General features: G+C 39.5%; 1 protein-coding gene across 4 annotated transcripts in view; it reads left to right on the plus strand.

Annotated features, from left to right (window-relative positions):
* Positions 1-25: 25 nt before the first annotated feature.
* The window catches only part of MTDH (metadherin), a 33,941-nt gene continuing 7,206 nt past the window's right edge, over positions 26-26,760 (plus strand). The window contains exons 1-11 of one of the 4 annotated variants that reach the window (XM_015282949.4): positions 26-560; positions 6,006-6,110; positions 11,011-11,092; positions 11,575-11,754; positions 13,164-13,232; positions 15,290-15,541; positions 19,288-19,374; positions 22,649-22,747; positions 24,659-24,786; positions 25,313-25,432; positions 26,414-26,533. In XM_015282949.4, the coding sequence (XP_015138435.3) occupies positions 168-560; positions 6,006-6,110; positions 11,011-11,092; positions 11,575-11,754; positions 13,164-13,232; positions 15,290-15,541; positions 19,288-19,374; positions 22,649-22,747; positions 24,659-24,786; positions 25,313-25,432; positions 26,414-26,533 (1,635 nt within the window). In that variant the 5' untranslated portion in view covers positions 26-167. The remainder of the gene's footprint in view (positions 561-6,005; positions 6,111-11,010; positions 11,093-11,574; positions 11,755-13,163; positions 13,233-15,289; positions 15,542-19,287; positions 19,375-22,648; positions 22,748-24,658; positions 24,787-25,312; positions 25,433-26,413; positions 26,534-26,760) is intronic. The other 3 variants (XM_015282952.4, XM_015282951.4, XM_015282950.4) reach the window with 3 other exon arrangements.

Consider the following 26,760-nt stretch of genomic DNA (forward strand, 5'->3'; position numbering starts at 1 on the left):
GGAGGGCGGGGAGGAGGAAGAGGAGGAGACCGGGCGCCTTCGGAGCAGAGGCGGCCGCGTCCCGCGTAGGCTCCGCGCGTCTTCCCCGGGCGGTCCTCTGGGGGCCGCGATGCGCTCGGCCTGAGCTCTCCCTCCGCAACGCTCCCGCTTCGGGCCTCCGCAGAGCGATGGCCGCGGGCGGCTGGCAGGAGGCAGCGGCCCAGCAGGCCGAGGAGACGGCGGCCCGGGTGCGGGACGTGCTGTCGGGCGGCCTGGGCCTGCTGCGCGCCGAGCTGGGCCTGGAGCTGGGCCTCGACCCCCAGGGCCTGCCCACCTGGCTCGCCCTGGCGCTCCCGGCCGCGCTAGGGCTGGCGCTGCTGGGGCTGTTCCTGGCCGCGGCCTGCGGAGGAGGGCTCCGCAAGAAGGCGGCGCGGAGCGCGCCCGAGAGGAAGGGCGACGAGGCGGCGGCCCTGACGGCCGGCGGGGGCCCGGGCAGGGCGGCGGGGCCGGGACCGGGGCTGCTGAAAGGCGACGAGCAGAAGAAGCGGAACAAGAAGAAGCTGCCGGAGAAAGCGGCGAGGGTGAGGGGCTGCGGGCTCTGGGGACCGGTTCGCCCCGGTGCTCCTGGCCGCGAACCGGGGCAGGGCCGGCCGCGGGGCTGGGGGCCGTGAGCCCGGCTGGCATCGCTTGCGTGAGGGGTCCGTGCCCGGCGCTGCTTCGAGAGCTCGGAGCGGCAGCGAGGCGCGAGAACGCCGTGTTGGTAGTGAATGAGGAATGCATCGCTGCTTTCTCGAAGCGTTCTAATGATTCTACGAATTACACGAAAGCAGTACTTATATTTCTCTCTCTCTTTTTTTTTTAATCGTCGTTAATCTAAGGGCTTACTGGGCTGGGAACTGGTAGTGGAGACCGCGTTCTGGTTTAATTTCAGAGCAGGCAGGTACAGACGGCGGCGTTACGAGCCTCGTAAATGCTGCAGTGATTCAAACTTTGAGGCGTTCTGTGGCGTCTTTTCAACTGAACGCATTAACATTGGGCTGGCGGTGAGCTTCCCTCGGTGGGAATATGTCTGACTTAGTTGTTACAGTAAGGATCATCTCCTTTAATAAGGAAATCTCTCTGAGCAGCCCCTTAAAAAGAGATCATTCCTGTCTTTTTTTAATTCTCAATATGTGCTGTGGGAGCCTTGTGTCTTTGACAGTGATTTTGTGACAAAATTAATAGAATAGAGAAATTATCAGCTGTCCTTTTCAGACTCCTGGTAATCGTAGGTTAGGGACTTGAAGGAATTGCTTCAATAGCTTTTATTTTGTTGGTATGTTTGTAATCCTATTTATGTCCAAATGGATTATAGGAATGAAAGTGCAGCAGATGTCCCCTGCCTGTTACAACCGTGTCTCATATTTTGCACTGTTAAGTCTGAATTATTTGCCTATGTCCGGAAAATGGAGGTACAAAAGGAATTTGTACCCCTATTTGGTTCTGTGGCAATACGGAGGCTTGAGAAGGTTTTCATTTTTAAGATATTTTAGCTTGTGAACAGTGCAAAAGTCTCCATGCACCACCAAGATGTCTTTGAGCAGGGAACTACTGAAACTTGCTGGAGCAGTTTGTGTAAGTTGCAGGAGGTTGAATGCAGAGCACCGAGAAGAGGAAGCACAGTGATTCAGAATTTTTCAGATGTTACTAGGTCTCCATTTTGGAGAAGTCATATGAAAGATGCAGCCCTTTTCACCACCTCCTGAAAGGTGAAGAGATTTAACAGATCTCTTTTACTTTCTTGAAAACAGTGGCTGCTCTCAGAAATAATCCACGGTTTGCTTATTCTGTTTGTATACTGGAATTGAAATGCAATCTCTTGCAAGTCATGATTGGGGAGGCTGAGAAATTTCTCAACAGAAGACAGTGAAGAAATACACCATTAACTTGACAGTGCTCTGCTGTATAGGGCTTCATGAAAGCAAGCTTTGTATTGATTGTATGTAAACTTAACTGACATTTTTAGTGAATATAAATACTTGTATTGTGTCAGGCTTGGTTTTCTCAGGCGCAAAATAGTGCAAGTTGAGGCTATGTAAGAGCAAACAGTTTTACAGTCAAAAAAGAGTAAAAATGTTTTTTAGCTGTGAAGCTGTCGTTCTATATTCTCAAGATCTTAGGAGTTATTTTTATAGTACTCTGGAACCATTATTTCCATGCAAAGATGGGGGAAAAAATAAAACAGCTTTCCCAACAAAAGAAAATGCATGAACTAAATCATTAACTACAGTGCAAATAAGTTTCTATCAGCAGTGAAGTTAAATAGGCCTGCCTTGTGCTCGTTACCCAACGTAAGTTCACAGGGACCGACCGGTGTTTGCGTGTCCCAGTGTTTTCTGACTTACTTTCACAATGGAAAACTTAGAGGAGAACTTTGTGGATTTAAAAATGGAACAAAAATTCCTACCAAAGGCTGCGTGTTGGTTTTCATGCTGTATTTTTCTATACTCTGGTGCTGGTAATGAGGTCTGTGGAGGCAAAAGAGTAAGCCTATTATCAGTAGATTTACCAGAGGGCTTGCTATACCAGAGTCTAGATTTCCATTACAGGTATTACAGAAAGCTTAGAGCAACTGGTCTGCAGCATTAAAAAGCGCACTCCAGATGTCTAATTAAAAGCTGTAGGGTTACTTTAATGTAGAGTTACTGAGCTCATTGTATGACAGTGATGTGTAACTCACATCAGTCAGGCTCACAAACATTCTTTGCTGTACCCTTTCCAGGGAGGAATATCACTGCCTTGTTTCATGAGTTTAGCTCTATTCAGCTCCTTCACCGGGTGCTGTACAATCTAACTGATATTGTTAGTAAAATAAACTTAGTTCAGTGGTGCTGAGCTGACTGGATGCAGTAGCAGTGATGGGGTTCTGTTTGTTTACTTGCTGTGGATAGACTGAGATACAATGAAGATGGAATCTATAGCTTTCATTAACATTTCTTAAACCTTCAGCAGAAAAAGGTGGAAGCTGTTCTTAGGTGGTATCTGTACGATCTGAAAAACGCCATAGAAAGTTAAGAATAATCCTCTTCTGTATTCTGCTATAGCTTGTAAAAAATAAAAATAAATCTCTTTATGCATGCAGAAAAATACCAAACTAGCAATTTATTTCCTATAGGCTGAAGTGTACCTGCACAGTAAAGGCTCCATGCTAATGCTTGCTTTCAGTATAGGCATTGGCATTCACGTGAAAGCTTTCTCTTTGGCCTCCTTCAAAGAACTTCTCAGGCTATGCTGGTTGCTGGTAGAAATATGCCACATAAAGACACTTTCTTGCTTTCAAATGATACTCTCATGTTGTGCCTATCAAACTGCAGGAGGAGTGAGGCTGTAGGACTGTCCGGTGCTTCAAGAGGAATTTGCTTCGTTTCTTTCCTAAGAAAAGCTTATAGAAAATAGGTGGTAAATGGATTCTTTCATTGGCTGAAAATAATGTAGGTAGGCATAGCTCTGTAATGTGTAACTAAGGACTTGGGCTAATAAGCCTGTAAAACTCAAATGATAGTAATTTCATTTCTGCTTGCTTAAGTGTGAAACTGAGGTATCCATAGCACTGTACTGCATTGAAAGAACTCTATTTTTTCACTTTAGCGCTCAATCTCAGCAATACCTTTATTCTACTTCTGGATTATGTTAACACCCTCTAAAGGGAATATGTGATGAGAAAAGTTTATCTTAAACAGTGGAGTTTTAAGATCAGCAGGCAAGTCCAGAAGTTTGTTAGGAAATGAATATTGTTACAGACAGCATTATTTCTGCTCTGACATCTCACATCTTCCTGTAGCTGTTTGGGTCAGACAAAAAAAGATGATATGTAATGCACTGCAGTATTTGGATGAGTTAATACTGTTGATGGAAGTTGGGTATGTATTACTGTCAAGTTTTAAGCTTTGCCTTTTAGGCTGTTGTTGCCTTTTAAAAGAAATGCCCTTGGATACTATGGAGAAGCTTCTGCTACTGTTATATCCAAAAATGGTCACATGAATTTTGCTTAAAAGTCTATGATTCATCTGTGGGCAGAAATAAAATGTGGAAAGCTTCCACCGAGAAGGGGAATATTACAAATACTCCGGGAGAAATGTGTGAGAGTACGGATTTTAGAGCTTATTTGTGATGGCTGCTGTTTATGTGATTGGATGGTGTTTTAAGCAGTCAGGTGGGTGAGTTTTTCTGGAGGGTTCTGGATGGGTATGAATTAGTTTATTTCTTCTGAGAAGCTGCTGTTTCTTTTCAAAAGCGAGCAGTAAAACTTTAATAGGAGTGTTGATAAAGAAAGTAATTTTCATGCTGTATGTATGTATGTTATACAAAAGAAGCAAAGCAAAGCCCTGTGCAGAACTAGAAGAAATCAACAGGCTGTGAACATCTCTGAGTCAATTCTGAGAGCAGGTGTGGCAGCTCTACTCTCTAGGTACACCACTGAATAACTCACATTCTTCTGCCACTTGAAACATCACTGGTATTGCCATGGATTAAAAGGCATCCTGCCACTAACAGCATGGCTGTATGGCATCTGGAGGAAATTCGGTTCAAGAACTGATATTGGCAATGGGTTATTTTCCAAGATTGAATGTCAACTCCTTGGTATCCTTGTGGAGCCTTTTTCTGGGAGCTCTGTAAGAGGAACTTCTGGATGGTTCTGAGATGTCGATCTAGAAAATATCTTTCATTTTCAGAATGCTGAGGGATCTGTTGTAAGTTGGATATAAAAAGTCTGATTTAAGGCAGGTTATTGCAAAGGAGGAGTTGAGTGACCTGATCTTTCAATTTCTATTAATAGGTACAAAATAACAAGCTGGCATGCTAGCTGGCTACAGTAAGCAATACTATGACATGCTCTGGTGAGTGCATGCCAAGGGTGCTCTGTAAGTATAATATAGCATGGCAAGACGTAATTCCAGTTAAAGTGGGGGGGAGCGTGATGCAAAATTAAGGTAGCTCATGTTTTTAATAAACAAAACAATAGTAATGCATGGATTAATTTAAGCTTCTTTTTAATTGATCTTTTGCACAGAAAACGCTTTTGCCCCAATCTGTAAAGCAACTGTGAAGTAGTTATTTGTGCTTACCATCCTAAGTTGAAGTGAAAGCTCAATGCAGGAATCATTATGAATAACAAGAAACTTGTGTAGACACAGTATCAATTAATACCTTTGATAATTTATTTTCACTCAGTTAGATGAAGGTCTAGCAGAACAATACTTTAGATTCTTTCAACTCTGCAGGCACAGTAACGTCACGCTTAGATTTGTGTTAACATTACTTTAAATTGCTGTATTTCTGCAGAGGGAGTGTGCAAGCTAAAGCATTTGCTTTTCCTGCCAAAGGTGATGATCAGACTAATGGCTGTGCAGAGTTTAACTTCATTATCATGGAAACTTTTGGAGAGTAATGCGTGCCAGTTTCCTTCCCTTTATTACTGTGTGAGGGGAAAATGGTAGGCTAATGGGATGACTGTACTCAAGTCTGAATGTCTGAACAGAACAATGGCAGCAGCTTTTGTTCGTGCCGCATGTTTAACTTCTAATCTCTGTTCTGTGAAGTTGAACTTGTGAAGGAAGTGAGGGTTATGCACAGATTTGGTGAATAAAGTGCAGAAATTTGCTCAGGCTAGGAGTAATTTAGAAAATTCAAGCTCATTCCTGAACTGCCACAAAGTGCTAAATGTGTTCATTTAATGAGTTAATTTGTAACACGTGCAGATGTAGCTGTTCTGAAAGCTGCTAACTTCTTGAAATTTGCATTTTGATTGGTAATTCCTGGGAGAACGAAGATAAAATGAGGGAACTTCTGTTTTGTTTCCATTCTCATTTGTACATTTGGTAAATGTGCAATTGCTGTGAATACTTCGAGTCCTTATTCAAAATGCTCTGTGCTCACAGGTACTTTTCAGTCAACAAATAGTTGTGTTTCAGTAATTGTGTCGGTTGGGCTTTGCTGCTTCTGCTTTCTCCAGTTTTGTTTATTATCCATGCTTCTCGTTTATGCAGCCTAATGGACGGTCTTTCCTTGATGTATCTGAGGATGAAGTAATACAGCCTGTCCGTAAAGAAAATACAAAGCAGCCGTTGGATGCAGAAAAGAAGAATGAAAAGGTCAGTTATGGATTTGAAATGAAAACGTGGAAGTTTAATGCACATCACTTCAACATCACGTAACTCTGCTTGTGATTGGAACTCCTACTGCTTATATATGAGCAAGGGGACATGTTTCTTACTATGAAAAGCACTAATCTAATGTGTTGGAAAGAGCTAGCAGTATTTTCTTAACGTCTGAGATCATGCCTTATCATGGATTGCATCAAGCAATGTTGTTAGCAATTTGAAAATGTTAAACCTACAGAAATTAGGCTTGTTTAATCATGGCTGGCTTCTGTGGAGATACTATCATTACACTGTATTGTTAAGTGGCACAACAATTGAGGGACTACTATTGAAAGGATTGAGACCATGTGCTCGCTTGTTTCTTTTGTCAGATGTATCCATTAGTGTTTAGAGATCTTAATTTCTGGTGACAAATAAGGGCTTTGAAGTCTGGTTCGAGCTTTTTGTTATGCAAATCGAACAGCTGTGTTAGAACATCTTTTCCAAGCATAGTCTGTAGCTTTATATAGAAGGTAACTGTACTAAATGTTTGGGTTTTTTCTTTTTTTTGCTCTAAGGACCAATCTCTTGTAGCTTTGTCACAAATGCTCTCTCTTCTAGGCAACATAGGTGGATACATGATAGGCCCCTGACCAAAAATTTTATTTTGGTGCTTTTTGATAACATTGTATGTGTAATTTTCCTTCTGGCATGGATTTCTGAAGATGCATAATAGATATCCTGGCTTGTGCTGCAGTGAAGACTGGGCTGTCAGTTTTGTTCTGGCCTGATAAAGGTTGTTGGTTTTCTTTGTATTCTCTCCTATTAGGACTGATAAAAATTCACCATTTAAAAACATATATAAATATATATTAAAAAAATATATATATATACACACACACATATTTTGACAAAGTCATACAACTCAAATCATTTGATATATTTAAGCATGAATTAATAGAATTATTTTCTTCAAAAATGCATTTGCTAAGGAGCATTGGAAAGAGAAATTCATATGCTCAAGCAGTCAGAAAACAGTATTTCATTATTGTAATGAGTTTAGTTCACTCAAACTCTAATTAAGTTGCTTGACTTACCTTTTTTTCTGCAGTAAGTATGTTGGCTAAGGCACAACTGTACCTGTGAGTTAACTGTATCATGTCAGTTGACTGTAGAGCTCTGAAAGCTTTCATCATTGCAAACAGGCTTCTCTGTGAAATGGCTTTGCCTTGAAATTTCATGCAGCACGCTTCTTTGTCTTCTCCATGAGTCACGTATCGGATTGACTTTGTAGGTTTTTTTCAAGGGCAGAACAAAATGGGATCCTGAAGGAGTAACTACATTTATATTCCTAACTTTCACTTTATCTTATGTGGCTTTCCCAGTAGGTAAAGTATTTAAATACTCAACTTGAGCCTTACCGTAAAATTGCCAGCATAGTAATGTGAATTTTGAGATGTTAAATTGAAGCTGCAGCTCTGTGAAGTCAGTGCATAGATTTCTATGCTCCTTCTACAGATTATGTTTTCATAGCTCTTAGAGTAAGCCTGGGAATGCATATTTGTCTAAGGAATTGATTGTTGCCCTTTAGTTAAAACAGCCCCAAGTACTTGCTTTAAGCTACATGTAATTTTACAGACATCTAATTATTTGGTTAAGCCTCTTGGGGCATCTGTTGTGTTTGTAACATTATATGCCTGCTAAGGAGAATGTTGGGGGTCCTGTGTAGGTGTTCTTCCTTTGTATGGCTTTAGGTGGGTGGTTTAAGTTGGTGGCTGGGATTTAAGCAGTGCACACGTGTACGTAGATATGTGAATATATATATATAATCTGTGACCTGAGGGGTATGATTTTTTTTCGTTACTGCTGTGCTTTAATATATGCTTTTGGTGGAAAAACAGCACTTTGCTTGTTTCTATATTTCTTAGCTGTTTCAGCCTTGTGAGTTTCATGCATGTTTTTTCACAATAGATGCCACTTCTTGTTCTGCATTGTGAGGGGGGGGAAGCTTTGGATAATGGCTCAGTTGTGGTTGTTTCATACGGTTCATCATTTCGACACTGAATAGTCTCTTCCCTTTTTTTCATTTTAGTGACTTGCATGGTACAGAGTTCTTTAGTTTTTAGTATGAGGAACTTAAAAAGAATCGAAAGAAGTAATTTCTGATGAGACTGTAAGATCTTAGAACTTCACTGCCAGTTCTGTTTGCCAGTACACAAAACTGCCTTGTCTTGAATAGTAGAAATAAACAGTCCATTGGGGATGAAGAAGAAAGGCTTATTTTTCTGTAGTTTGTTCTTGTGGGTTGTGGGGCTGGGGTGGGAGCATTTGTTTTACAGACCTAAGTTTTGGCCAGCCTGCCAAGTTCCTCATGTGCTCTTTGGCTGGTGGCAAACCCAACACTGGCAGCTTTCTGTGTTGCAGAAGCTGACACGTTGAATGAATAGGGTTTCTGCAAAATGATTGGCTCCTTTGCTCAAGAGCCTTTAACGTCTTTAACCTTTGGCAGTCAGTTTGTTACCAGGATAATAGTGACTGTTACAGCACCCAGTTTGGCAGGTGATGAGTAAATAGTGCCTAATTATAGTTCTAGCTTCAGAGATTCAGCTCCAGTGACTGAGGCTAAGAAAGCAAGTATTTTTTCAATATTTAAATTATCGACTTTTTTAAAAAACAATCCTTGTTTTCAAAACTACTAAAGATTGGATTTTCATGAGAGGTGTAAAATTTCTTTCTCTATAAAATCGAGTTATTTAAGAAACCGCAGTTATAGCTTAGAGAAGCAGTCATCTTAAACAGCTGTCTGAAGGACTTGTGATGTCTTCTGATGTGTTCCCTTAGTGTCAAAGGACAGATGAGCAGTGATGGCTTTGTGGACGTGAGATTTTAAGACCTCAGCTTCCAATCTCAATTCAGCTGAGAATGGAAAATGAATGTACAATGAAGTCACCGATCTCCTTTCAAATTAAGTTGAAGGAAGCAAGTCATAATAGTTTTTCATGTTGTCTGCTGCCATTTTTAATTCTTTACTTGGAAAGTGCTCTGGCAGATAATATGGATTATTCATGTTCTTGGAACCACTTCTTCCCAGATTGCTTCTGAAACTGGCCCTACTCTTATGGAGACTCTTCAGAAGTTAGAAATAGTCAGTACGTGGGTAAATGTAGTCTGCTGAGCAAAGTTGGGAGATAATATGCATACAGACAGAATTATGCAGTAAGCAGTGAATTAGCTGCTCTAGTCACCTCTATAAGTGCTGCAGGTATGTTGATACAGCACTATGTACAACCAACGGTGTTTTTATTAGCTGTGGTGCTGCATCAACAAGCTGTGCTGCTTTCAGTACCTTTGTTGAAGCTATATGGGTGTTTGGGGACGTGCAACTCAAACACATGTGCGTTGCATTGCATTTTGGAGCCATAAGATATCAACTGCAACTGTGGTGTTAAGTTAGTTGTTAGCAATTCTAGAGAGATAGATATTCAAAAAGAGTATATCGAAGCCTTGCAAATCGTGTGGTCTGAACTCAAGTGAAAAGCAGGCAGTTAGCCTTCACCCAGTTATTAGACTTGCTCTGAATGTCCAGAAAGACACTGGTATGCTTGGAATACTGTTACTAAAATAGTCATACCAGAAATCTGAATCAGTGAAAGCTGGACCTTAATTTGAGTGAATAGCCTTCTTTTTTAACAACTTGATTTTTTTTTTTTCCATTCAGAATTATATAGTAGTTTGTCAGTAGATTGAAAAGCTTTCCAGCATTGTATTTTCTTTCCAAGAGGGCAGGCAAGTCATTTTGTCATCACTTTAGCTTATCAAAAGATTAAACTCTGTGGCTTTTCTATATTATACTCCCTCCCAATTCCTGTGTCATTTTTGCTTTTTTTTCCCCTTCAAAATTGTCTTTTTAACATTGTATATTACTACCTGTTGCACCAAAACTAGTGACAAAGATTTTCATCTCTGTTCCTACTTATTTGCTTCTGTCTGTATAGCCAAGAAGCATTGATGGTAGAAACCTTAATATAAACTAACAAACTGTATATATATTGTAAGGGCTGCAATCACAGTTGCAGTTTTGAAGTCATTTTCCATGCTGGAATTCTCTTAACTTTTTGTAAAGATGTCACTGTTGTTCTTTAGCGACTGAAGGAACTGAGGCTGTTTAGTTTGGGGAAAAGGAGGCTGAGGGGAGACCTTATTGCTCTCTTCCAATATCTGAACGGTGCTTACAGCGAGAGCAGGGCTGGGCTGGACTGGTGACGGGTGACAGTACGAGGGGAAATGGCCTCAAGTTGTGCCAGGGTAAGTTTAGGTTGGATATCAGGAAACACTTCTTTTTAGAAAGGGTTGTTAAGCACTGGAATAGGCTCCCCAGGTGGTTGAGTCACCATCCCTGGATGTGTTTAAAAACTGTTTGGATGTGGTGCTCAGGGACATGATTTAGCGGAGGGTTGTTACAGTTAGGGTAGTATGGTCAGGTTGTGGTTGGACTCAATGATCTTTAAGGTCTTTTCCAACCTGAGCGATTCTGTGATTCTATGATTCTTTTATTCTTCACATAGAACTCTACACAGATTTTGCCAGAGTGGAATCTTTCTGACAAACAGTTCATATTCCTCTGTGATTAAAACTCTATGAGCATTGCTTCTTCCACTGGGATTTGTACTCTGTAGAATAAGTGCTTGCTCCTAGCACTTGTGTACTGCATGAGTCTTTCATGTCCCTTAGCAATCTTAATTTTTGTTTAGGAATCAGTATTGTTTAGTATACTTTTCATCTGTCTGTACAGGAAGTTTTAAGGAAAATATATTTAAGTTTACCCGTGTTCTACTGATTGTTTTGTTTTTTAAATCTAAATTGCTATAGTGTTCACTAAGTAATTAATATAATGCTTTTTTTCTTTTCCTAGTCAAAGAAGAAAAAGAAATCAAAGGGAGATGCTAAAACAGTTCCAGATGCATCGCGTCTAGATGGAAAGGAAGCTGATGAAGGTATTGAGCACAGAATATAGTAGTTAGGTTTATTTTGACCTCTGTGCTATTTAAGAATTACTTGTTTGTGATTCACAAACGGGAAACTCGTTTTGTCATACCTGTGGAATGGTATGTTAAATCTGATCTTAATAGAAAATTCTTAATAGAAATCTCATCTTTGAAACAAGTTTGTTTAATTGTTAGAAAAACAGTTGAAGTTGTTAAACTTACAGAAACCGAGAGTAGTCTGGAATAATAGCTCATTTTATCCATGTTTGCTTTGTGAAGCAGATTTATTGCATTGCATCCAGAGCAACACTTACCTTTGGCCAGTCATTTGTTTTCTCAGACTAATGCTGAAGTTGACTGCCACATCTGTGATGTTTTCTTTTAAACTGAACCTGTTTTCAAACTTGAGCTTGATAGGAAACAAGGTAAAACTGTCTTTTTTTTTTTTCTCTCTAACTTTGTGATGTTTTTCACTTTGGGGAACATTTTAGGAACCTGGGAAACGAAAATCAGTAACAGAGAAAAGCGTCAGCAGCGTAAGCGAGACAAGGTGATGACTGATGGTGGTTCAGGAGAATCAAATCTCCAAGGGACGGAAAGCACAGCTACTGTATCCATTGAACAACTGATGCCCCCACCATCACTTCCAGTTGGTCTCAGAAAAAATAAAGGTATGATGGTTTAGAGATCTCTCGAAAACACTTGAATGCTTAAATAGTGACTGTGTTGGAAATATAGTTGGTATATTTGGAGATGTAACTCATGAGAAAATTATTTCAAGCCATGTGATGATTAGTTTTCAGTGTGCAAAAATATCTTTTTTTGAGCCACTCGTGTGGGAGAGCTCAGAGAGGACATTCTGGGGTAAATGGCAGAGGCAGGCCATACGTCTCTACTTCCATATCTGTGCTTCACTGACTCTAATCTTTATGATCCTGGAAACTTCAAACTCACCCACAGCACTGTTGCAACCAACACTGACTTCTTAAATTATTGATTACTTCCTTGTGGAGAGATTATGCCTTTGAGTTCTCTACACAGATCATTCACTGCTTAACATGTAGACTTCTGTTTCAGTTTCTAGTTTGTTAGTACCTGTACTGAAGTGATTCATGTTGGTGGGGCACATCTGGCTGAAGTTCAGTAGTCAGTTGTAGCAGCTGAGGTTTCAATAAGGAAATGTAGGTTTTTGCTTTTGTGGCTGCTGCTGTTTCACAAAGTTGCATGGGTTTAAACAGTGTTTAGGGATAGGAATTCATACTTGGATATAGCTGAGCAGAGACATAAGATGCTAAAAGAATACAGACATAGTCTAGCTTTGTGGCATACTTTTAACCTGTTGATACACTTGACTCTTTAATTTGGTGAAACTTGATGTTCTAGAAAAGTGACAAGAGGACCAAGCCTAGCTACTGCCTGGTACTTTGTAACAATATATTGAAACTTCCATGCTTTCATGTTTGTTTTTAATTGCTTGTTTGTACCTTGACTGAGTGGCTTGCTCCTTGAAAACTGGATCAGTTGTCTGTAGTCGTCTTTATTTTTATACATTCATGTACAAGCAGCTTCAACAAATAACTCCAGCTGTTGGTATTTCTGGCAGTGTATGACTACTGTAACCTCTTTGGGCAGAGTCCCTTGTGCGTAAGTTCTTCCGTATCACTGTACCAGATCAATATGAAAAGGATCAGTTATGTCTCATGTTCTCATGGTAAGGTAAAAGTTAGAAATAGCTTTATGTTTCTGAAGTACTTAGAGCTGCCCTTGCTTGGAAAATGGCAGCTTCTGTTTTAGATTTCTGCTCCTCGTTCCTAAGGAAGCTATAGCTAGAATTCTTTGAAGTGTGCAGTTACTCACTGTATAGGCCCTTAATTGCCTTTGAGTGTTTAATCTGTCTATAAGAATCAATGATATGAAAAATAGAGCATTATTTTTATTCTTGAGTTCCCTGGAAATAGCTTCATTTACCTTGAGGTACTGATAATTGTGTTTTCTTTAGATATCAATAATGAATACTCTCAGGGTATTTGTTGGTCTTTGCGAAAACGTACTCTAGCTCTGTCTCCTACCTCTTATCCAGGTGATACTCTTCTGAACGTGCAAGTTAGCAGCTCTAAGCCTTCAAAGGGGGAGTCATCAGTTCCACAAGGTAAAAGGTTTTTGTTGCTAGGCATCCTATTTAACTGGAAAAGTGTTTTACAGAAGTGAAAACAAACCGTCAGTGCAGGGTGCTGTGTGGTTACTAATCTAGGACTCTGTTATACAGCTGGCTTTTTTTGGCTATGCAGATGTTATATTTCTAAGTTGCAGGTGGTGCTTAACACATTGAACATGGTCGTCTTGCATCTATTGGGGTGTATAAAACAAAAAGTGCCTAGAACTTTCATGCACATTATCTGCTACACACATGGTTACTTACAAAACAGTAAAGCTTATTCTCAAGCTCTGGTTGAAAATCCCTCATGCAAGCTTTTCAGACTTACTTTTTTTTCTGTTAATGAAGTTACTGACTCAAAGAATTAATATATGTTAGCTTATTTCAAAGATAAGTCCTGATTTCTGTAGTTTGCACTCGTTGCAGGTTATGTATGCTTGGTTATTCAGCTCTTTCCATTTTTCCTTTGAGAACCATGCTGTAAACGCATTCATTTTGAGAATGACGTTATTTGTCATATGAGTAATTTTGCTATGTTAGGCTATGATTGGAGTGGTGAATCTCAATGGCTTTTTGATAAGAGACAGTGACGTGGTGGTGATTAAAATTTGGCATGGTGAGCAAAGGTGATTGTTTCTCATAGTCAACACTAATAGTATTTCTTTAACTGAGAGCAGTCATGTTTTAGGCAAGTGAACAAATGAGCTATTGAAGTAACACCCAGGTCCAGAAAGTGCATCACTGCTAGTTTGTGAGAGCTTTGGTTCACATGTTAACTTCCTGGACCATAGCTCAGAAAGGAGGAGTCACATTCTCCAGAGCTTTAGAGAAGCATAATCACAGGAGGCAATGATTTATGTTGCAGTAAGGAGCACTCTTACTCTTAGTAAGTTTGCCCGAAGGTGGTTTGAACTCTCAGCCTTTTTGATTTTCAGAACCTGAGTAAAGTGATAAGACTTTGCTGACTTTTGCACAGTTAATTTATTTCAGAAGGTGTAATTGAGTGATTTCTAGAGATTCCAACCTTAAGTTTTCTGTAATATCTTTGAAAAGTTGCTGATCGTACGGAAAGTGTATGTAAGTGGTGTGAGAACAGTTTGATAAACAGAATAATCAAACCTTTACTTTAGGACTTCAGCTGTCTTCTTGCAAGGTTGCAAAACAGTTGCTTTACCAGCTACACTGTAGTTTCTCTCTGTGTGCTGTTTTTGTTGTTGCCTTCCTATCTCATCCCTGTGAGAATGTTTATTGACAGAGTGTAACAGCTCTGGAGTTGGGTGGAGAAAGAGCAGTAGTTCTCCATACAGGGATTGGGATATTACAGATGTCTGCGTTTGGAAATAGGATTTGTCTAGGAACACGTAGTCACAACTCAGCAAATAATTTCCTTGCCAGTGATGCTGCCTTGAATGTCTTTTTGCTGCCTGAGTGGAATTTATTTATGAAATAAAATATTTTGTCTGTAGCTTTTGTAAGCACATTATGCTGACATAGCTGAGTATTTGTGTTACGTTCTTGATACACAAATATGTGCAGATTGGCAATTTTATTATTGATGGATATTTCTTTAAAAAAAAAAAAAAAAGAAATATAAGGTCCTCTGAGAAAGGTTTGTCAGGTTTAGGAAGTGAGTCCTCTGAAAGTATATATGAAACTTGCCTTGACTAGTATTTCCTTGGCACGGTTGACTGTTGTAGGCCAAGGCTTGTGATCTCTTACCTTAGTGGGAGCTTACCATGTTCTTTTCCCTCTAAGTTAATGGACTCTACTTAATGATAGCTATGCTTCTAGTAATTCCACGTAGCATTCAGAAAGTGTTTTCTATTCCTTGGTCATTTCTTTCACTTTGTGCTTAGAGAGCTGTTGTATGTTACCATAGTTACGAAACAGAAATTACTCTCTGTTCAGTACATGAGACTCTCTACAAACCATCAGATCACCATGATCTGTAAGAGAAATTACCCCTTTTGTTGTTAAATTTAAAAAGTTATATTTTAATTATTCATCCAGTTTGTATTTTAAATGCTATTTTTATTATACTTTTATTTAAGTTTCCCCAGGATTGAATGAAAGCCATACAGTAAATGGTGGAAGCTGGAATGAGAAGCCTGTAAAAATCTCCTCACAGATTGGTGTAGGAGAGGAAAAGTGGACTCCTGTTTCCTCAGCTACAGCTGGGAAGAGGAAGACTGAGACATCTGCCTGGGCCCAAGATGCTGCAGATGCTAATGGGAATGGAAAGGACTGGGGTGTATCCCTGGTGAGCAGGCCTTGGAAAGAGCGTTCTTTGTTCACTCCCATTGGTAAGCTGTTCTGAGTAAAATTTGCATCACTTAAATGTTCTTATATAATTGCTAGTAATGAATTTCTTGAATAGCTTTATGCCTGTATATTAGAATAATAATTGAATGGTCTAGTGAAATGTGAACTAAGCATTTTCTATTTCTTGTAAGTTCTGATGGTTTATCATCTGTGTTTCTGATTGCAGCTTAACTGGGCTTTATCTGAAATAAGATTATTTCTTTGTAGGAACCAACTTTCATATCATTTTCCTAAAATTCTGAAATTGCATAGTTAAGTTGTAGTGGAATATAACTTTTTTTTTAATGTATTTCTTAGAGCATTGATATGTTCTGTTGATATAACACAATCAAACCAGCTATATTTAGCTTGAGACTCCAGGGAGACCTCATTGTGGCTTTCCAGTACTTGAAGAGAGCACATAAACAGGAGCGGGAATGGCTGTTTACAAAGGTGGATAGTGATAGGACAAGGGGGAATGGTCTTAAACTGAGACAGGGGAGGTTTAGGTTGGATATTAGGAGGAAATTTTTCACACAGAGAATGGTGACACACAGGAACAGGTTGCCCAAGGAGGTTGTGGATGCCCCATCCCTGGAGGCATTCAAGGCCAGGCTGGATGTGGTTCTGGACAGCCTGGTCTGGTGGTTGGTGACCCTGCACATAGCAGGGGGGTGAAGACTAGATGATCTTTCTGGTCCTTTTCAACCCAGGCTGTTCTATAATTCTATGATAAGATTTTATGTTGTCTTTGGGAGACATTTATTTAGGTTTCAGGAGTGGTGTTTAGATCTTGTGGCAGACTAATAGTGCTTCACTGATTTTTTTTTTTATTATTATTATTATGATTTATTGTTACTTTTTTCTCATTAGAAGTTATTTTTCAGTCTCTTATAGTGCAGTTTTTAGCCTTTGTTGCTTACACTGTCCTGAATAGTAAGAGATTTTTTTTTCATTTGTCTGTGGAACAGCCTTTTTATTTAGTGGATACTGTAATATTGTTCTTCCCACTGTTCAGATCCTAGTCACTTCTGGAAGTCATGTTTCTTCTATAGTCAGAAACACTGCTATAGGTCTAGACAGATTTCATTTGCCCCATGTATCTTGAAGTGTGGCACCTGAATCTGGACTATTGGAAGCTATTCTATTGGAAGCATTTCTACTGGAAACTTTATTGTTGCTAAGTTGAAGCAAAGGTGTGTTTTGGTTTTTGTGGTAATTCTTCATACTCCAGAAAGCTGTATTCTGCTTTGCATCATAGAATGGCTTGGGTTGGAAGGGACCTCAAAGATCATGTAATTGTAAACCTCCTGCCATGGACAGGGTTGCCAATCACTTAATCAGGTACTAGATCAGGTTGCCCAGGTCACCATGCAATCTGACCTTGAACACCTTTAGAGATGTGGCATCCACAGCTTTCCTGGGCAGCATGTTCTAGCATCTCACCATCCTTTCAGTGGAAAATTTCCCCCACATCTAGTCTGAATTTCCCTTCTTTTAGTTTATAACCATTCCCCATTGTCCTGTCAGACGGTACTTTGTATTCTAATGCAATGTTACTTATTGACCGAACATCTTGTTCTTATTTTGTTGTGGAGAACAGATAATGTTTGCCCAGGCTGATCTGCTTCTGGTAAAATGACAGGGTTTGTGGATGAGGGGAGAGCAGTGGATATCCTTTTTGTGTAACTTCAGTAATGTTTTCAGTATTGTCTCTCACAACATGGTCTGTATCCAGGTTAGGGGGTTCAGCTATGGATGGTTGAAAAACTGATTAGGTTCAGAGATCATACTTTGCCTGGAGGCTGATAGTGGGATATCCCAGGGTTTTATCATCATCTCCTCCAGATCATTTACGAAGGAGTGCAACTTGCATCACATTTCCAGATTACAGAAAACCTTGAGGAACCAGCTGTTGCCATCCAGATCAGGGGTGCCATCCAGAAGGAACTAAACTGGCTGGTGGAATGGCCCAACCAAACTAGAACAAGGACAAATATAATCTGAAGTGCTGCACCTGGGAAGGATGAACCCTGAGCTGGGGAATGACAGTCTGGGGAGCAGCTTCCTTGAAAAGAAAGGAACTAGTGGACATAAAGATGGAAACAAGCCAGCTGACCATGGGCCCTGGCAGCAGAGGACACCAACAGTGTTCAGGGCTGTATTAATGAGAGTCAGTCAGTCAATTGTGGTAGTAATTATCCCCTCCTACTAAGCACTTATTGGACCTAATCTCGAATACTGTACCCAGTGTGGGGGCTCCTGTGTACAGAAAGGATATTGATCTACTGGAACAAATGCAGCGAACTCAGAAATGGTCAGTTGTTGGACCACACTTGCCCTATGAAGAGAAGCTAAGGGAATGAGGCTTATCTTGCCTGGGAAAAGGAAGGCTTCAGGAAGACCTAATAACAGCCTTCCAGAACCTATGAAGTGTTTCAGAGAAGACAGAGCATACTGTACAGTGGTGTATGGTAAAAGATGAGTCAATAGACATAAACTGGAATAAGAGATTCAGACTGAATGTAAGCAGAAACTTTTTCACCACAAGGCATTGTATGGAGGTTGCTCCAAAAGTAATGCCTCCTATTTATTTTTGTGGAAACTACAACAGCTACAAAGAGTATAATAACCCTGATAGAGTAAATTCCCAGCCACAAAATACTTTTTTTTCAACATAGCCACTACCATTAGCTAATTCAGGCAGATGAGCTGAATGTGGCTTGTCTTTCATATTGCTTTTGCCGTGGCTGAAATGTACATTCGTCAAGCATCCATGGATGTCAGCAGGTACAATTTTTTTGGCATGGAGAATTTCATTGACACGCCTTTGCTTCATATGTGCTACCATGTCAAACGATGTTTTGTCAGACTGCCTCTGCTGCCACCTATCATATGGTAACAAATGTAAGGGAATATTGATGGTAGTTCATCCGCTACTGCAATACCACCACCATCTGCCTCTGACATCATGGGACAACATAATAAATACTGTTGAGCAGCCCTCGCACAGCCTTTCTGAGTAACCAGTCTTCATCCTTAGAAGTTTTTAACGCCCAGCTCGATAGAATGCTGTGCTGTCCTGGTCTGACCTCAAAGCTGACTGTGTTGAGGAGGAGGGTGTACTAGGAACCTTCTGAGATCTCTTCCATTCTGATGTATTCTGTTTTGTAGCTTGTTTAACTTCTGGTACCTTTTATTCGTAATCAGGGTCTTACCATCTGTTTCTTTTGACACAGTTGTGCCACTGGTATTTTGTCTTGTTTTCTGCTTTACGCTTCAGGGTCAATCAAATACGTCTTGATTTTTAATTGGCATCTCCTATTTGCCAGAAATAGAACATATAAGCAATTTTCTGTAAGTTAGATGTCACCTACAGAACTAACATAAGATTTTTGATAGCTCAGGTGATTATAGTGACGAAAATTACAGCAGTATGGAGCTCAAAACAATCAACTTTTCCTCTGTTTAGAGTTTATAGAAAAACTTGTTACATATAGAAAAGTCTGTAAAGAGAGGAAGATTGAAAATTACTTCAAGCTGAATGTTCACACATTCACGCCTCTTATCAGCACTGATTGTATCATTAATAATCAAAATAATCCAGTTTTGTGGAATGTTAACATGACTGGAACTTCCTGTTTTTTTTTTTTTTATTTCACCCTGTTCATCATTAAATAGCTAACTTCTTCAACATTGCCAGCAATGTGAAGTTTGTTGTTTTTTCCTCCCTGTACTTCCCCCACAGATGCTTGGAAGGTAGATGCAAGGATTAATACCTCTGAACAGAATTCTACTTCTTTCTCTTCTTTTGGATTAACTCCTGGAGTTTCTGGTATGTATACGCTTCCAAAGATCCTCCTCTCTGCTTCCCTACCAGATGGAAATAAAATTTTCCAAATGTTATTAATTTGTATATTTTCTCAATTGTCCTTTGAAAAAGTAGTGGTAAATGTAAACAAGCGGAAGACCTGCTTTGTGGAAGTCTGGAAAGCTTTTTGTCTTTCTTATGCTCAAATAATGCAATAAAGTAACTTTAAAATTGATAGTCAAATGCTTAGTATTGTTACATTGCAAGATGAAGATCTGAAAATTGCTTTCTAGGAGAGTCTGTTTACCCAGAATTTTGAGGGATTTTACTGTTCATTGATTGTTGGTTTGTTGTTTTCCTTCATGAAACTGAAGCACTACTTGAAAAATGTGTTCCATAAAAGTCCCGAGTCCTTGCTCTTCAGGATGGATGAGAAAGCTGAAATGCAGAGTTTTCTTGTTTTAAAGGGTGAAATCGCTGCAGACCTGGCTTCCTAACAAATCTTGTGTGTTGCACTACTGACATAAGTGCTTCAGTGATTTATTACGCAATAAAGGAACTGTATGTGAGGTTTTCTGCTCTTGCTTGCTCACTTCAATTACCTTGGAGCTTGGTGTGGCTATTTTCTTCTAGGAAGTAGCTAGCCAAGTGCTCGTGCACTTAGACTTTTACTTGTATTGCAGTTTGCAGTCTTTAAACTCTTATAGGTCACAAGTGCTTCGTTCTCTGTGCACTTCTGTGCCAGTTTAACAAAGTAGTAAATGCCAGGGTCTAACTCACCGTACCTTCTGAAGAGCAGTTCCCTTAATGAAAGCATGTACAATTAAGACCTTTTGCTTAAGACAAAGCATTTTAATAAAATTTGATTTTCCAAGGGAGCCACTTGAATTCAAGTTCAGTTGCTACTCTGAAACTTAAGGAAATTCAGTTACTAAAGTGGGAAAGACTGATCTGTGGTGCATCTGCAATAGCATCATTCCAACTTTAATTCAGAGAGAAGCATAAATAAAGTGAAGTATATTCATCATCTTTGATGCACATCAGCCAACAGTGTCGTAACTTCATACTAATGAATATTACTGCTTTCTGTTGTGACCAGCTGGCAAAAGATGAGAATGTGGCAAGATTTCTGACATTTGAGGTACCTTTTACAGAAGAGTTTATAAATGAGAGAGAACCAGATAGGACCATATTTAGCTAGCTAAACTTTACTCTTTATGAAAGTTCAAATTTACACAAGGTGATTGAAATCTTATGGACTGTAAAGTTATTGTTTTCCGTTTTGAGGAGACTGCTGCAAATCTTACAGAATGCTGTCATTAACAGAATCACAGAATTCTTAGCATTGGCAGGGACCTTTTTAAAGGTCATCTAGTCCAACTTCCCTGCAATGAATGGGGACACCACAGCTAGATCAGGTTGCCCAGGGCCTGATCAGCCTGACCTTGAAAGTCTTCAGGGACAGGGCATCCACTGCATCTCTAGGCAACGTGTTCCAGTGTCTCATCACCCTTAATGTAAAAAAACTTCTTCCTTATGTCCAGTCTAAATCTCTCCCCTCTTTTAGTTTGAAACCATTTCCCCTTGTTCTGTCACCACAGACCCTGCTAAAGAGCCTGTCCCCTTCTTTCCTGTAGCTCTCCTTTAGATATAGAAAGGCTGCTATTAGGTCACCTTGCAGCTTTCTCTTCTCCAGGCTGAACAGCCCCAGCTTTTTCAGCCTGTCCATACAGGAGAGGTGTTCCATTCCGTGGATAATTTTTGTGGCCCTTCTCTGGACACATTCCAACAAGTCTTTGTCTCTCCTGTACTGAGGACTTTGTATCTGGACACAGTATTCCAGGTGAGGCCTCACCAACACAGAGTAGAGGGGCAGGATCACCTCCCGCACTCTGCAGGCCATGCTTCTTTTGATGCAGCCCAGGATATGGTTGGCTTTCTGGGCAGTGAAGGCACATTGCTGCCTCATGTCCAGCTTCTCATCCACCAGTACCCTGAGGTGTTTTTTGTCAGGGCTGCACTCAATCCTTTCATCCCCCAGTTTGTATTGGTAATGGGGGTTACCTTGACCCAGGTGCAAGACCTTGCAGTTGGATTTGTTGAACCTCATGATGTTCACCTGGCCCCACTGCTCAAGCCTGTCTAGGTCCCTCCAGATGGCATCCTGTCCCTCTGGTGTGTTGACCTCACCCCACAGCTTGGTATCATCTTCAAACTTGCTGAGGGTGCACTCAACCCCACTGTCGATGTCATTGATGAAGATATTAAAGAGTTTTGGGCCTAGCGTCTACCCCTGGTGGACACCACTTGTCACTGATCTCCATCCAGATGTGGAGCCATTGACCTCCACTGTCTGAACTCAATCCTGTAGCTAGTTCTTCATCCATCAAACAGTCCACCCATCAAATCCGTATCTTTTCAATTAGGTGAGAAGGATGTTGTGGGATACCATGTCAAAGGCCTTACAGAAGTCCAGATAGATGACATTAGTGGCTCTTTCCTTGTCCATTGATGCAGTGACACCATCATACAAGGCCACAAGGTTGGTCAAGCAGGTTATGCCCTTGGTGAAGCCATGCTGTTTCTTCTTATCACCTCCCTGTCTTCCATGTATCGTAGCATTACTTCTAGGAGGATCTGCTCCATGGTCTTTCCTGGCACCGAGGTGAGACTGAGAGATTGGTAGTTCCTAGGATCATCCTTTTTACCCTTCTTAGAAATAGGTGTGATGTTACCTTTTTTCTAGTCAACAGGGACATCACTTGATTGCCGTGACTTTTCAAATATCATAGAGGGTGGTTTTGCAGCTACATCAGCCACTTCCCTTAGGACTCTGAGATTCACCTCATCAGGACCCATAGACTTGTGGATTTTCAGGTTCCCCAGGTGGTCTCGAACCTGATCTTCACTTACAGTGGGAGGGATGTTGTTTTCCCAGTCCCCCCCTACCAAGCCAAATATTTGAGGGCTGTGTGACAAGCGGTTATCAGAATACCGAGGCAAAAAAGCTGTTTAAAAAAAATGAAGTTCATTTGGATTACCTCTTTTTTTTTTTTTTTTTTTTTCCATAGTCTATGGACTTAACTCTGCTTTTTCCAGTTCCCTAGTTTTCTGGAAATACTTAATTTTGAAGAGCTTGTCATTTTCCTGTAGTGTACAGTCATTAGAATCAGACTCTTCTTGTTTGTTTGTTTTTCAGTCTTCTGTCTTCCTTTGTTACTTTGCTTTGAATTTCTTTATCTAAGATGATTCAGGAAGCTTGCAACTTACAGGTACAACTTCATTTATTCCCTTTCAGGAACCAACAGTGAATCGGTTTCTCAGGCTGGTACTTCTGATTTTCCATGGGATTTAAGTCACACTCAGCCCCCTGTTGATGATGAATGGTCTGGGTTAAGTATGTTCCTCTAAAATGTTCATTAACAAAAGTTGCAATTGCCCCTGCTCTACAGCATACGTACTTACTAGCTATTTGCATTAGCCAGTTGCTATCATGCATTAGTAGTGTAATTGAGTTTGCCTTTACGTATTTGTACCTTTCTGGAGGCTTGACTCTTACTTTTAGTCTTACTTCCTTGTTTAGCAAGGAAGTTCTTGCCCTCAGTTCTTGTGTGTAAAAACAGTGATTACTACTTGGAGGATGTAAACATAAACTTTATGCTTATTCTTCCCTTTGCTAATTCTTTCCCTTGCTAATTGAAGAATATACTTGCTTTTCCCAGCCTCCCTAGATAAGGGTCACAGTAGAGTTAGTAGAGTAATGTATTGAAGTTAGTCTTATGTAAATACCTATTACTGAAACCACACCCTGAGGAAAGTTTTGTGGTGCTTGCTTCTTGAATTGCCTTGTAGTTGATATCTTTATTCAGTAAAATATAAGAACGTCTGTTTAAGAAAAGCAATACCTAGTGACCTCACTGACTTAAAAACTTGGTCAACAAACTGACCAAAGCTGCCCTGCATATTACTCAGAAAATAGTGCCTTGTTTAATGACTTCAGAAGTAAAATGAATTGTTGCAGTCTGTGATTCCACCAATTTTGGCTTATACCAAATCATACAGTCATCTGGGCATAGAATGTTTATGGCTATACCTCCCTCTCATCAAGTATTTTTTTCATAGATACCAAGTAATTGAACTTCCATTATTTCCGTGTTCCTACTAGTGCACTTCATTTCTAAGTGATATATAGATATACCTTGCTGGTTTATCAGGTTTCAATACAAGGAAGTTAGCTGCATGTGCAGAAACTGATTTTTTTAATATTTTATTAAAAAGATTGTGTTTTTTCTTTATTGTCCCACCATTAGTTTCTTAGACAAAGCTTACTGAGCGTTACATTGCATAGTAATTTTCTTTCACATCCGTTGATTTAGTGTTAATATTTCAAAGTATGAAGTTGAGGTAATATTTTTACACAAAAGAGAGGAGATGGGGGGAAAAAAATCCTAAGTAATCTTAAAATCCTACTGTACTCTTGGTTTCAGAATACTTGTTAGTAAACGTAATTGCTTTAATTATTACTTTTGATGTAAGTTTTTACATGTTTAAATTGAATTCTGCTGTAGCTGGCAGACTGTTTGCATCTTCACATTTGGCATAGACTGAGGGCAAGAAATATTTTTGCTGATAGTCTTTCATTTTGTGTTTATATCATGTTTTACAAGCTGTTCAGTTTTGGAAGAAGCTTTCTATAGCTTTCTACTAAGAACGCTGTCAAAGGCTTAGTTCTTCCCTTCTAGGGTTTTTAATTTGGATACAAATGAACTTATCATTCTTCTGTCATAATGTGCCATTGTAAAATGACAATACTAGCAAAATGGAGTAGGGACTTAATACCTTATTTCTTCTAAGATCTTAAGAAATGTCTATGTTACAAGAAGACATTTGCTCAGTAAGACATTTTTAGATAAGTTGCCTTTAAAAAATTATTTCTAAACATCAGTGTTATTCACAGTTTGTCCTAATTTCTTCACAAACTAGAAAAAATTGAGATAAAGAACTTCACTCAAATTTGTCCTTTACATTGTCCATATAAGTATTCTGAAGTTATTGCATCTAGATAGCTGCTGCTCTGTCTAGTTTGTAATTCTATTGCTCTGTAAAACACTCACAACTGGCTCATTACTTGCCAAAGTCTACATCTTATTAAAATTCTTAATTTTTTTGGAAATACAGGGAAATGCCTCTTTATATCTTAGTATCAGGGAGAGTTCTCTGCATAGCATTTTTTTAATTATCTTTTGAAGTGTCAAAGAGCACCTCTAAAGTTGGAAAACATTCCTGAAAATCTTCTTAATCTTTGTAGATGGACTTTCTTCTGCTGATCCTAGCTCTGATTGGAATGCACCAGCAGAAGAGTGGGGAAACTGGGTAGATGAAGAAAAAGTTGCTTCTGTTCCACAGCCTGAAGAGGCATTATCTGATGTTCAGAAGGTAAAAGGTGATATTTTCTCCTTAGCACCAAGACTTTGCCCTTACCAGTGTCATTTCTTAAAGTAACCTAAAGGTGGTGATAAAGGTGATCTCTCATCTCCTTTACACTGATAAGAGTATCATAATTCTGTTAATATGTAAAGATGGATGATGCTAATGGGTAAAATAGAAACCAATTAGTTCCGCGTCAAATCTTGCTGTCTCACCATAATGTAAGGTATTACCTTTCATTGTGTACTAATCAAGGATTTGGGTCTCTCCTCATGAGTACTTCACACACCAAAAAAAAATGTTGAGAAAAGCAGCATTTCTGTGCCACCAGTCCATTGTTCTCTGCTGCATTTTTCATTCCCAGCTCCTGTACTCCTGCTTTTAGGGAGTGTATAAAGAACGTGGTCTTTCTAAAATGAACAGATAAGATTGGGTTCACTTACTTCTACTTTTATAGGCAGTTATAGACCTTGTAGCTAGTAATTTATGTATAGTGTATAGAAAGGATGTTAAATATCTTACTTCCATATTGAAGGCTTTAGATAATGAAAGAGAAAAAGCAGAGCCAGTTCTTCAGAGTTCTGCAAGTGGGAAGTCCAAGAAAAAGAAGAAGAAAAAGAAGAAGCAAGGTGAAGAAGCTAACTCTCCTTCACAGGTAAATGGAATAAGATCAGTTTGTAAGGAATTCACATCAGGGAAGATAAAATTGATTTATTTATTGCGTAGTCCTACTCTTTTGCAAGCTGATGAATGCATGAGAGATGAATTTGTCAGTATTTCCTTTAATTTGAATGTTTCTATGAATTGACTGGTAAATACGTTGTAGTTCTGCTGGATTTATGGAAAACTTATAACACATAGAAAGTACCTCAAATTATTTTTGATAAATCAGAGTTCTGTACTGTAGGGATGCTTCTAGCAGGCAATCTGCATGGAAGCACTCCCTTCCTGCCTTTTGAAAGACAGCTGCCTTCCTGTGCATAACTAGTTATGGGAACAAGGGAAATTTAATTTCTCTCTTAGGTGTTCCTGAACCTAAAAGAACCTCTACTTCCTCTGTAGTATAGTGGTTTCCAGAAGTACTGTTGTAATTTACATGAAATGGTGAAGGTACTGGTATTTAACTGCATGAGTGCAGGTATGCTATGTAAGTCAGATTTGAATTAGATGGCTACTGTTTGCAAACTGAGGATGACCTTTTTGTTATTTTTAAATAGTTTTTAGAGAAATACTTTGAAACACATTTATTGTAAAAATAGCAAAAGCAGATTGCACTTAGCAATTGGAGTGTATTTGAATAGTTGAAAGTAAGCACTTCTCAAGTAGGAAAAATCTTTTGTCAGGGCATGCTGAGAATACATCCTGCTTTTCTGCCTGTGGTGGCAGCCATTCATAACTTACATTCTTCAAAAAAAAAAAAAGAAATTCTCAGTTGAATCTGGCTGGGTAGGTAAATTGGAGGGGAGAGGGCATTACTTCAGTCATACTTACTTTGGACTTGCTTCTTGTGACTGTCATGTTTTTAGTCTGAGATTGTCCTATCACAACAATTGTAAAAGATAATTCCTATCAAGAATTCTAGTTAAATATCAAATATTAAAAGGCTTCCATTTCCCCTCCCCCTCCTGCTTGGTAGGACACTGAAGAACTGGACAGAGAAGCTGGAGAGGAATTTCAAGAGGATACCTCAAAAGCTAAACCACAGCAGGAAATAGCTTTTTCTCTGAAGACCATAAGTACTAGTGAACCAGCTAAGGTAGGAATACAAAATTGTATGATTTCTGATCTTGAAACATTCAAGATGTATCAAAACATTAATTTGTGTATGATGGTGTTACTGTAAGAATACTGCTTTGAATTATGTTTATTAATATGAAGGTAATTGGAAGGTCAAAGTTTATTAGGTACAGGTCAGTTGTGAGCTTTCAAAAAAGGCATCCACTCTTAAAAACAGTATTTGCTAAAACAGTAGTCATCTTCCTG

Source organism: Gallus gallus, chromosome 2 (assembly GCF_016699485.2).
Source record: "Gallus gallus isolate bGalGal1 chromosome 2, bGalGal1.mat.broiler.GRCg7b, whole genome shotgun sequence".
Classification (NCBI taxonomy): domain Eukaryota; kingdom Metazoa; phylum Chordata; class Aves; order Galliformes; family Phasianidae; genus Gallus; species Gallus gallus.